At 33.3% G+C, this 13,843-nt stretch overlaps 1 protein-coding gene across 5 annotated transcripts in view; it reads left to right on the top strand.

The window, feature by feature from the left end:
• LOC109820843 (monosaccharide-sensing protein 2-like) overlaps positions 1-1,452 on the top strand; it is a 15,719-nt gene extending 14,267 nt beyond the window's left edge. For all 5 annotated transcript variants that reach the window (XM_020387061.1, XM_020387057.1, XM_020387050.1 and 2 more), the window contains one exon: positions 713-1,452. In XM_020387061.1, the coding sequence (XP_020242650.1) occupies positions 713-1,148 (436 nt within the window). In that variant the 3' untranslated portion in view covers positions 1,149-1,452. The remainder of the gene's footprint in view (positions 1-712) is intronic.

The following is a 13,843-nucleotide window of genomic DNA, read 5'->3' as shown; positions in this document are numbered from 1 at the left end:
GGGACCTCATTGCTATATTGGGTAATAAGTGGATGTGGATGTGACAAAATCACTACCAAGCATAAAAATTTATGCTTGGTACCAAGTATACCCATATTTCTCTCTCTCTCTCTCTCTCTCTATATTATATATATATATATATATATGAATGCTTGTGGTACCAAGCACAAATTTGTACTTGATTAGTTGAGGTGGCACAATCCCCTTCACTCATTCAAATGGGGGACCACATTCACATGGGTTGAGGAGTGTATGAGGATATATAACAATTTGAATGAGTGGAGGGGATTGTGCCACCTCACTACCAAGCACAATTTTTTGTGTTTGGTACCAAGCATACCTATTTTTCTCAAAAATGTAGGAACTTGGTACTAAGCACAAATTTTGTGTTTGGCAATGATGTATCTCATTCTCAACCATTTGAATGTGATCCTTCATTTGAATGAGTGGAAGAGAATGAACCACCTTGCTACCAAGCACAAAAACTTATGCTTGGTACCAAGTTTCTCTATATTTCTCTCTCTCTCTCTCTCTCTCTCTCTATATATATATATATATATATATATATTATATTATATATAGAGAGAGATGAGAGAGAATTGAGGCCGAAGGCATTTTTAATACTATTGGTGGTAGCCTAGCTCAACTCGTAGTTTCACTACTTAATCTCCGTCTTTATTTAGTATATAACTTCTTTGATTTCTTTATGCAGGAGTCTTCTACTGGCCACTATACCGGTTCTCATAATAACTCTCATCGTCTTGGTTATCGCCAATCTAGTAAACTTAGGTACCGTTGCTCACGCGGTTCTCTCAACCATTAGCATCATTATCTACTTCTGTTTCTTTGTCATGGGCTTCGGCCCAATACCCAATATCTTCTGCGCTGAGATTTTCCCTACTCGTGTTCGTGGTAATTGCATCGCTATATGTGCGTTCAGTTCTTGGGTCGGAGACATTATTGTCACCTACACTCTTCCCTTGATGTTGAGCTCTATCGGGCTCGCTGGTGTTTTTGGCATATATGCAGCTGTGTGTGTTATTTCTTTGGTGTTTGTTTTCTTGAAAGTTCCGGAAACAAAGGGCATGCCTCTTGAGGTCATCACTGAGTTCTTTGCCATTGGAGCGAAGCAAGCAGCCAGCAATTAGCGCGTTGGCCCGTGTTCGCCACTTGTGATTAACATTTCCTCGCGCCTTGATGCGTGGTTTGAAGATTTAATGAGGTTTTGGAGACTCGGAGCAGGATTGTGGTTGGTGTATTTAGCTTGAAATTGGATAGATTGAGAAACAGGGATCTTAAAGAATAATCTTTTGTTTTGTTTTTTCTGTTTTTTCCCCGTTTTCCTTTTTTCACTTTTAGGAAGTATTAAATTCTTTTGCTTTTTGTTTGTGGGAGATGTATGATGTTGCTTTTGCAGATATCGATCTTTATGTGGTGTTTCCTGAGATCTCAGAAGGCAAGTTGGTGTTTAACGAGAGAGCTTAACAGAATAGCACCTGTATATCGAAATGAGCTAACATCCAGAGGTAACTTAAATGTTGTTGCAACACTTTAAAATTTAAGCGGGGATGCAATACCCTCAATTATAGCATATTTGGGTGTTGCGAGGACATTTTCGTGTTGCAACTGTATCCAAATAAACACCCATAAATATAGTTAAAACTATACAATACTTCAACTACATCAATCCAAATACATTCATGATGTTGTAACTATATTTATAGTACTAACACACTCTAATCAAACACATTCTAAACTGTGTTGTTGAATCATGAGTGTTGTCTATTATCAAATACTTTAGATTGTCACGGAGATGTAGCAAGGTTATTGAATAAGAACATTCACAACATCCAAATTTCTTTATAATGAAAGGTAGTCTAGGGTTAGTTTGGTATTGCTTTTGTTAGATTGATGTCAAATGGTAGTCAATTTTTAGAAACAACTAGATGATATTTTTAAAAGTAGCCTCTTTTTATATTATACATATCCTTTAGTACTTTGACAATATTACTTTATGTGTCTTAAAATTATTATCTATTTTGGTGACTACATCTATTTTGATCATTTTTCACTTATAATGATTTAAGCACAATTTTATCAAAAAAATTTAACTATTTTTGAAATAGTTTACAATATATGATTATTAGAAAACTATTTTGAGTAGCTTATATAAGTTGTTTTTATAAGCTTATTATACAAACAACTTTCTTATAAGCTCCATTAATACCAAGTTAGCCCCCACTCTCCTCTAAAAATTTTCCTCTACAAGTTTAGATAGTAAGTTTGATTGTTAGGGCCTGTTTGGTTCGTTTCCCTCATTTTCCAAAAATAATTTTTCTTCACTTTTTTGTGTTTCCTTCACTTTCATGGAAAGTGTTTCTTGTGTTTGTTTCGCCAAAAAATATGGGATGAAAGTACTTTCCACCACTTTTTTTAGTTTGATTCAACTTGAAAAAAGAAGAAAACAATTTGATGTGTGAATAGATTCCCTTATTTTCTAGTGTTTGGTTCAAACTAAAAAATCAAGAAAACTTGATTGTGGTCACCATGGTGTGATTACCACCCATGTAAGACAAAATATTAACAACAAAAATTAAGGCACACAAAATATAATGCAATGCACTCAATTGACTGCAAATTCAGAAGGCAAACACACATTGCCTGAAAATTCAGTAGGCAAGCCTAAAAATTCAGTAGGCAAGAACACAACTCGTCTGAAACCAACTCGATTGAAACCAAACCAATTTTGGTCAAACCAAGTATGAAAATATCCAAGACTGAACCAAGGCTAAAACCAACTCGAGAGAAACCAAGACTCGAACAACCCAAGATTGAAATCAAACCAAAATTTAACACAATTTATAGAAAATGTGCTCAGAAAAGGCCATTTTCTTTATTATCTGCCTCGCCATGAAGTTTATAATAGCAATGTTGGCTGCATTTATTGTCTCGCCAATTGATTACTAGTATAAACTTTGGTTGCATACATTACATATCTGGCCATCATCATAACATAATATCACATTACCAATGACATAATAATCATTTCAACCAATTAAAAACAAATTAGATGAAACCCAGTTGTTTGTTGGAAATTCATAACTGAAACCAAAGGCCAGGCAACAACTGAAACCAAAGGCTAACCAAAGGCCAAAGGCTAACCAAAGGTATAAAGCCTGACAATCTATCATGAACAATGAGGATGGCAGCAATGACAACAAAAATGATTAGCAACTGATAAATATCTAACACAACTGAAACCAAACCATGGTCGTGACCCAAGCCGAGACATTTACCTGGCTGGAAATTCAAAGGCAAGCACACAACTTAGGCCAAACCAAAAGCACAAATATCCAACACAAATACCCAGCACATATATCTAACACAACTGAAACCAAACCATGGCTGTGACCAAGGCCAAGACCAACATTGGCTAGAAAATCAAAGGTAAGCACACAACTGAGTTTGAAAATATCCAAGGCTGAAACCTATTTCTGAAACCAAGGCCGAGACAACGGAAACCAAGGCTAAAACTTAATACAATTTGCACCCAACAAAAACTGCATCCAAAGCCAAGAGTTCACATTTGCTCATAAGAGCATTTAGTTCAGAAAGAGCCCCCATATATAACCAATGCTGAGAACACAACTGAGACCATGCAAGGATGAAACTATGCACACAAAAAAAACTGCAGAAAGAGCCCCCATATATAACCATGCAAGGCTGAAACCAATTCAGTTCAATTTGCACCCAACTGAAACCAAAGACCAAAGGACAAGCACACAATTGAAACCAAAGGCCAAGCACACAACTGAACATAAACTGAGCTGAAACCAATGCCGAGAGCAAGGCTAAAACCATGCACACAACAAAAACTGCAGAAATAGCCCCCATATATAACCATGCAAGGATGAAACCATGCAAAGGTAAGCACACAACTCAGGCCAAACCAAAAGCACAAATATTCAACACAAAAGCCAAGGCTGACAAATATCCAGCACAAATATCCAACACAAATACCCAACACATATATCTGACACAACTAAAACCAAACCATGGCTGTGACCAAGGCTGAGTCCAACATTGGCTAGAAAATCAAAGGCAAGCACACAACTGAGTTTGAAAATATCCAAGATTGAAACCTATATCTAAACCAAAGGCTGAGACAACTATCCAAGGCTGAAACCAAACCATTTTAACCTATTGAAAATAAATATCCAACACAACTGAAACCAAGGCAGAAACATAATACAATTTGCACCCAACAAAAACTGCATCCAAGGCCAAGAGTTCACACTTGCTCATAAGAGCATTCAGTTTAGAAAGAGCCCCCATATATAACCAATGCCGAGAGCACAACTGAAACCATGCAAGGCTGAAACCATGCACACAACAAAAACTGCAGAAAGAGTCCTCATATATAACCATGCAAGGCTGAAACCAATTCAGTTCAGTTTGCACCCAACTGAAACCAAAGGCCAACCACACATATATAACCAAACACTGGCTGAAACCAAGATCATAACCAACACAACTAAAATCAATAATTGAATATCATTTATTAATGGAAGTACAAGGCTGAGAAAATGTGCTCAGAAAAGGCCATTTTCTTCATTATCTACCTCGCCATGAAGTTTATAGTAGCAATGTTGGCTGCAATTATCATAATGACCCTACATAATAAGCATTGTCATCATGGATTGTCTCTCCAATATATTACTGCTATAAACTTCGGCTGCATATCTTAAGAATAGCCCATCATCATAACACAAAATATGCATACATCTTGAACTTTAATTCCGTGACACTAGAAATATGTAGGTTACTCTCAATCCATCAAGGTGAAATCATTCACCTTAACCCACTTGTAAATATGTCAAACAAGTTTGCATTAGCAATCTAATATCCAATATAACATGTAAAATGTATATATCATAGTCTATAATCTGAATACTAAGCTTGTAAAGTCACTACTGAGATGCACGAAGATAGAGATAGTAGTATTAGTTTTGCACAAAAGAAAGTTTAATACATCTACCATAGTTGTTAGGCACAAGAATGAGCAATCATCTATCTCATTTACATACAAAAATAATTATACAAGCATTGATATAATTAGCTAGTTTCACAAAAATATCCCAAAAGCATCCAATCTAACCTTCCACCACTCTAATCAATAGGTTGACTCTTCATGAACTCAGTTAACACCTTCTTTTGCATAATAGTTGGTATCCCCATAAACAACCTATCTTGTGATTCATTCTCATGTAATTCTTGATAAAACTTACCAAGAATTTCTATGTTAAATTCATCATCATTTGCAAATATAGCTTTTGCCAACTTCTCGGTCCAATGCATACTCACCAAGCGCATCGATGATGTGAATTGTTTTGCCTCATTTACTATCTCACGCACAAGCACCGTGTCCTCACTAGACCCCCCCCCCTCCTCCTTTACGCATCTTTTACATGTCATTTTTAGCTTTCTTCACACTAGAAGTTGGATTGGATTTTGAGGGCATAGTTGGGACCTTCGGTGGTGGAATATCATCTTCATCTAAAGAGACATAGCTAGGCTTGTTCTCCTTTAGCATACTAATATCATCATCATCATCACCAATATTATAATGTGCACTACCACCAAATTTGTCCACCACATCTACCGCATAATCTCCTATAGCAACATCATCTCTAATAATAATTGTGAGGTCTTCATAATGTTTCATGGGCTTATTGATGTATTCCCTTAGCTTAGAACTATTGATACTCTTATCCTGCATAGTTTAGGCATATATCAAATCTATATGTGAAAGACAAGGAACAAAAATGGTAAATATTTGATCAAAAACAAACATGACAAACTGGTAAATACCTCTAGCCATCTATCAAAGCAAGCATCATCCATAATTACCATCTTCTTCGCATCATCCCAACCGGCACCACTCAAGTTACGATATTTTTGCATGTCCAAAAATCTATTACAGATAGTTTTCATACTACTTTCCACGTTCTCGGCTGTGAATGTTGAACCTAATTGTTCATTGATATGAAATGCGGCATCACGATAAGCGGTTTTTTGAACTTCTTATCTGCATTCATTCCATCTTTAGCACACTTTGTAAGGAAAGGAATTAGCAAATCATCATGTTTACTCTTTGATAATTTATTAACTCTCCCCTTGCAAGCCTCTTTCTTTTTAGATTTGTGAGCAATTGCTTTCTTGTTCCTCTTTGGGTTAGGGGATGAACTTTCATCACCATCAATATCAATAGCATTTCTCTTGTTGCTTTGACAGTGTTGATTAGGTGACGGAGTTTCACCCATGCTATAACTTTGACGTTGTAAAGTTGGAGGAACATTTAGCATGTTCATAAATAAAATTGGTGGTTGTTGGCCAATTCCCCAATAGCATCTTGCATTTAAAAATTATTCCAAATATTAGGACCTTGGCCAACTCGTGAAGAATGATAAGGCATAAATCCTGGGTTGAACCCACAAGGGATTGATGAATTCCTTGGGGTTCTAGGAGATGAATTTGATGCCGCACTCTCGCCTTTGACCTTATCAAGTTCCTCACAATTGAAGCTGTCAACCATACCTAGAAAATAATTATAGAGAAATACGAAAAATAAACGTAAGTTGAGTAAAAAAATGTGTCCTAAGAGAAAAGTCCATACAACACATAATAGTAACATACAAATATTTCTCAATTAACCTTATATAGTTTTGCATCACGCCATCATAAAATAAAGTACATGAAAATAGAAAATTGCATAACATAAGACAACATCTCTAATACATTGCATCACATGCCTACTTCATTAGTATTCCCTCCCTTATATTTTTCACAATAATCAACCCACATTTCCTAAACTATTTGATCTCTACGATCCTTCCACATGTTTTTTGATTGTGTTTGCTCCCTTTGAGTTTGGGATTGAGAGAAATCAACAATATTATTCTTATCTTTATTAGCAACATCACCTTCATCATCTTCGATATCAACGGCCTCATTGAATATATCATCATCTGGGTCAACCATTGCAATATAACTGTGAAGAACCGTGCAAGCTAATACAATATCCACTTGCGCGCGAAAAGGGTAATGAGGCTTTGCGGTGAGAATTTTGAAACGATTCTTCAAACAACCAAATGTAGCTTCAATCTTAGACCTTAAATAAGAATGTCTAAGATTGAATAATTCCCTTCTATTTCTAGGTGTTCTTCCTATTTGTTCCTTCAAATGATAACAAATGCCATGATACGGGGAGATAAAACCCGGCATAGTCGTGTATCCCGCATCACACAAGTAATGTCTACAATTTGCATGATGTGAAAGTGTTTATTAGAATTTTTATCATTTCATTGAATATCATTTATTTATTGAAGTAATTACTTAAAATTGAAGATTTGATAAAATTACCATCATATACTTTCAAGCCATGAGGTTGTGGCCTAGATAATGCATCCTGAAGGACTTTATAATCATTTGCATAACCTTCCCACCCAGCTAATACGTAAGTGAACAACTTGTTTAGAGTACAAGCCACTAAAACATTTTGCGTAATAACTTTTCGACCACGGAATCGTGGAACAAGACTAGCATGTAGCATAGCATTAACATGTGTCTCATCTATCATACCAATACAATCCTAGAGAACAAAAAAATACTACTGAATATTTTTAATTAAAGCAAATGATCATGTTTTTAATCACAAATTAAAGAGAGAATACCTTGAAATAAGGATAGTATAGAGGGTTGCTAAGGATCTCCTATGGAACTTCATTCCGTACTTGTCACAAAAAGCATGGACGTATATGGCAAATTGCTCCTATCACTTTGTTGAAATACATACTCACAGTCTCGCCAGATCTAATTAAATGTGACCTAATAGTCCAATTTTTAGTTTTATGCCTCAAAATATTTAAAGTCATAGCAAGTTGCTCCTCCATTGTAACATGTCTTGAGTCTCGTAATAAATCATTCCTCCTCATGATCTTTGCAAGCTTCATAAAAGCACCACTGTGCATTCTTACATAGTTGACACAGCTATCACTAAATCCATTATATATCCGGTTCATTTGTTATTTTCTATTTTGATATTGCTTTATTTTCTCTTCATTAGAACCTGCATGTATAGATCTACGTCTACTTTGCATTCTCCTCATGAATGTCATAACCATAAATAAAACAGAGAGTGTAGCACCCAAGCACATATTAACTACTGTCTCTTCATCGAGATCACCATCCATCTAAAACACAAGTAACATATAACTAAGCACAACATCATATAACCCATATCATAATAACCCTTTCAACAAACTAAAGGTTTTACTAGTTGGTGTTATTAAGTCTCATGTTTATGAGCCTACTATCTAATCTAGTTTTGATGATAAATAAATAATTCTTAATAATGATTGTCGAGTGTTTATATTTGATTGTTAGGTATTCTACACAAGGATCCTCTGTCGGAGGTTGGTTGGATTTGCGCTTACACGATCATATCCATTGGACGATGGAAGGAACATGGATTGAATCCGTCACAATTCAAGTAAAGATTCATATCGCTTCATCCCCGCAAACCAAGACAAGCAAATTGAAGATTAATTATTTGGGTATATTGTTTTAGGTTTATACTTTGTGTTTTATACTCTAAGCTCAAATATTACACACACACATAGTTTTTGTTTTATTGCTTTTACGTTTAGCCACATAAATCTGAAACAAATGTATATAGTTATATACACACATATTTGTTTCATGTTGATATGTTCTTGAAATGATTTCATTAAAAATCAAGTTTTAATAAATTCATGTTTGTGCATGTTTTTACAAAACAGATGAGTTTTTACAAATAGAAAATTCAATTTGATAAATTCTTTTTCTAACATGTTCTATTACATGTTTATAACCATTTACCAAAATTTTATTATTTTTGGAGTTGATTTACTATGTCAAATTAATTTTACAAAATCAAGTGTTTTAATAGTTTTTAGAATATGGAATATCTGTCTTAAAACAGTAATATCTAACAAATAGGAAGTGATATTTCATAAATTATTTCCTCTAACATGTTTATCTTCATATTTAAAAACTTTCCTAAAAATTTCACAATTTTTGGAGTTGATTTACTATTTTTAATTAATTTTACAAAATCAGATACGTAAAATTTTAGAATCTGTTGTGCATGTTTTAAGTCAACTATGAACAGTATAAGTTGACTATGAACAGTATAAGTCAACTTAGCAAATATTTTTTCAACCTGTAACGGCTAGTTTATAAATCGACTCATGAACAGTATAAGTTGACTTATAAGACTGTAACGACTAGTTTTTCAGAATGCTAAATTTTTGGGATTTTTATCTTTTTGCTTGGTTTTCTTGGTTTTTGGGGTTTGTCTTGTGATCCTATATATACACCTTGTCTCATAACTTCTCAACTACTAAAGAAAAGTTTTAAACAAGTTTACAAAGGTTTTAAGGGTGTTTTTTGAGTTTATTTTATAAGTGTTTATGTGAAGAAGTTTTCACAAGAGGAGGAGATCATTTCTTTCGTGTTTGGGCCTCAATCTCAATCTCTCTCACTCTTGATTTTCAGAGAAGTTTTGCTAAACTCAATTCTAGCTTTATATTTATATTATTTGTTGATTATCATTTTCATTAAGCTAGAATTTATATTGAGTTTGTATTTTATTATACTCATTGCTTACACACACAACTCACTTGAGCTTTTGGTATTTTTACATAATGTATATTTGAGTTATGGGGGTTGTAACATTAAGAGTGAGCTTCATTGAGTTGTCATCTATTATAGAGAACAAAACTTGTACTTAAACTTTATTGTGAGATCGCATTGTAATACACAAGGACACCGAGAGGAGAATGTGATGAGAGACGGGGTCAATTCTAAGAGGAGTGGCGTTGGTAGTAAAGCCTAGGGAGATGTGGTAAATCCAAGCACTTGAGGAAGTTGACACGTACTAGGCCAACACTTAGAGGATGTATTATGTAGTTACAAGTGTGAGAGTTGTAAGAGTTTTCAGTAAGCTAGAAAACTGATTATGAGTCTTGTAAATGTTTTCGATGAACGTTGAAAAACCGTTTGTGATAGTGGAGATTCTCCTCGTGAATGAGGAGCGGAGACGTAGATCGAGGGTGACCGAACTCCATGATCATATTGTGTGTTTGAGTTTATCTTGGCGTATTATTTGTGCTCATTGCTTATTGCTTTCTATATCACCATTGTCTCATGTTTATATCGTCCTTAGTTTAATTATATATCCTTGCATATAAATTTGTTGTATATCATAATTTCTAGAATAGTTGTTAATAAGGTTTTAAATTGGCATTAAATCGGATTAGATTAGCATATACCCTATTCCCCCCTAGGGTAATTTCATTTGGTATCAGAGCATGGTGCTCCTTGATTTGTGGCTTAACCGCCTTGAGTCAAAGATCCTCACTTTGATTTTGCTAATCTAGCTTTGATTTTCATTATAGCTTGCTTGTATTTATATATCGTGGATGTGCATGGTGCACCTAGTTTAGGTTATGACATTAATTTTGTTCCTAGATTAGATGGTTTCCCCTATGCTCAATGGTGTGTTAGATTTAAACTCTTTGTTAGATCTAGACACTTCGATTTATGAAAAATTATCGATTGTGTTTATATTGTGCCCACGTTGAAGAAATCCAAGTGGACCAAACATGATAAGAAAATATTTACAATGAACAAGCTATTGTTAGAATTTTTGCTTAATGCTTTTGACTCATCCATATCTAACAAGCTTGATTCTTTTGATAGTGCACATTATGGAAATTTATAGAAACACATCAAGAAAACTTAGAGGAGATTCGACGCGCTTTGGCAGAATCAACTTCAAGTAAGGAGGGAGCATTATCATCATGCACTCGGCTATTAGGCGATAGCCCTAGTGTGATATGCGATTCAGAATCCGAAAGTTAATTATCTATTAATGAATTCGCATGTGCATATGATAAATTAACGCATGCCTACACAAAGTTGCATAAAATTTTTATTGATTTAAAAAGCAAGCATGTTGTGTTAAAATCCAATCATGAGTCGTTAGCTTCCAAATTTGATATCATTGCTAAAGAGAATATAATACTAAAAGAAAATAATGATAAATTGAATTTGGAAAATGTAAATTTGACCTCTAAAATAGCTAGCTTAACTCATGCTAATAATGATGTCATGGTAGAAGTAAAAACAACTAAAAATAAATTTAATTCATTTAAAAATTATCATGTTTGTTCTACTTCTATTGGTAATGCAAGTGTGCCAAAATAACGAGTTGAATGAAGTGAGAAATAAAAAAAAAATCTTTGAATTCAACTTTATCTATATGCATTAACAATCATAAGAAGCTTGTGAATATGTGTGCTAAGTCAAGTGCAAATAAGTCAAAATGATCCACTCATTATGCACACATATATAGAAAAATTTATAAGTGTTCTATTTGCGACCGAAAAGGCCATTTAGCTATATTTTGCTATGATGCACATAAACACTCTAATATCAATAATATTACTTCATGTGCATCTCATAAATTTTCTTCATCACATTCACACACACATGCACTCATTGCTCATCATAAGCATGATAATGTGTTTAAATGTGATTTTTGTGGTAGATTTGATCATTTGGCCAAATTTTGTTTTAATTTGAAAATAGTTTCTCATTTGCAAAATATATTTAAAAGACCATCTATGTTTGCAAATGCGCCTCTTTCGTTGCACATATTGCAATCGAAAGGGTCATTTGCATGAATATTGTTATGACCGTGTCCGTGCGTAAAATGCGTCCAAATTGGATCATAACACAAGGGCCTTGAGCTTTAATGATAGGGTCATGTCCCTAAACTTACCGGCACCAAAAATATTTAGGTACCAAAACAAAATTGATTATGTTTATTTTGTATTTTTAGATTTTCAGGTTTTATATTTTTATAACAATGTAAATTGATAAGAATTTAAAACCCACTCATATTTTCTCTTTAAAAGAAAGCATTTCCAAATATATATATACATTTACATTGTTGAAAATTTTAAAATGATTTATTTTTGGATTTTTAAAACCGTAGTTCATGATTCTTGTATGGTTTGTAATCTTGGTTTGGACTATGTAGTTTTTGGTATAATTTAGTTTGTACTTATGAGATCATTGGTTTGTAATCTTGGTTTGGACTATGTAGTTTTTGGTTTGTAATCTTGGTTTGGACTATGTAGTTTTTGGTATAATTTAGTTTGTACTTATGAGATCATTGTAAAACACTTTTATGATGATATTTTTTGGTATAATTTAGTTTGTACTTATGAGATCATTGTAAAACACTTTTATGATGATATTTATGTGTTTGAGCTTATGGATCATCATTTGTGTTTTATAATGTACCTTTATGTGATTAGTGTTTTATGTTTGCTCACATAATTATCATGCTTACATTTTTTGTGATGCAAATATGGATTGAAACAAGCTCTAAGCGCTTGGTATGATTGTTTATCTAGTTTTTATTGTCAAAATGATATTATTGATATTCGTTTGCTTTATCCAAAGCATACCACTTTTTAATCCTTTGTGGATAAAATATATAAATGTTTTGACATTATTAGTTGATTAATCACTTGTTCTTCAAAAATAATGATTTGTAGGTTAAGCATGATTTTATGTTATTATAGTTTAGATTTTTATTTATGATATCATTTGATTGATTTGATTTTCATTTGAAATTTCATGATTGTCATGATTCTCATGGCTCTCATCATTTGTTTTCAAATGAAAATATTTTTCATGATTCTCATGTTTTTTTCACTCTTTTGATTTCATAAATCTATAGATATCACTTGCATTGAGATACTATTTTCATAATGACATATCAATATGTGTTCTTATGACCTTTTGAATGCGAGTCTTTCATGATTTTTATACTCACATTTTTTATGTCTTATATTTTTTTATATATGCATTAAGGCATTTTGATAGGGGGAGCATTCTTCTCTAATATTTGTATTATACTCACCTATGCTTATTTGTAGGGGAGCTTTAGCTCTCTTCATTCTTATTGTTTTCCCTATTTTGATGTTAAATCAAAGGGGGAGAAACAAGTATATTGTGAGTATATCTTGCCTTGGTTTTTATGCATGAAACTTATACTTTTTATATTCATTTAGTATCATGCATATTCTATATACTCTTTGTATAGATTGTTTATCATCATTAAAAAGTGGTAGATTGTTAGGTCTCATGTTTATGAGCCTACTATCTAATCTAGTTTTGATGATTAACAAATAATTCCTAACAATAATTGTCGAATATTTATATTTGATTGTTAGGTATTCTACACAAGGATCCTCCGTTGGAGGTTGGTTGGACTTGCGCTTACACGATCATATCCATTGGAGGATGGAAGGAACATGGATTGAAGCCATCGCAAGTCAAGTCAAGATTCATATCGCTTCATCCCCGCAAATCAAGACAAGGAAATTAAAGATCAATTACTTGGGTATAGTGTTTTAGGTTTATACTTTGTGTATATTTTATACTCTAAGCTCAAATATTACACACACACATACTTTTCGTTTTATTGTTTTCAAGTTTAGTCTCATAAATATGAAACAAATAGATATAGTTATACACATACATATTTATTTCATGTTTATATGTACTTGAAATGATTTTATTAAAATCAAGTTTTAATAAGTTCATGTCCGTGCATGTTTTAGTAAAACAGATGAGTTTTCATAAATAGGAAATGTAATTTAAGAAATTATTTTTCTAACATGTTCTATTACATATTTAAAACAATTTTATAAAATTTTATCAT

The sequence above is a fragment of the Asparagus officinalis genome, chromosome 1 (genome assembly GCF_001876935.1).
Source record: "Asparagus officinalis chromosome 1, Aspof.V1, whole genome shotgun sequence".
NCBI lineage: Eukaryota > Viridiplantae > Streptophyta > Magnoliopsida > Asparagales > Asparagaceae > Asparagus > Asparagus officinalis.
Note: the sequence above shows the minus strand (reverse complement) of the source record. Positions and strands in the feature narration are given on the sequence as shown.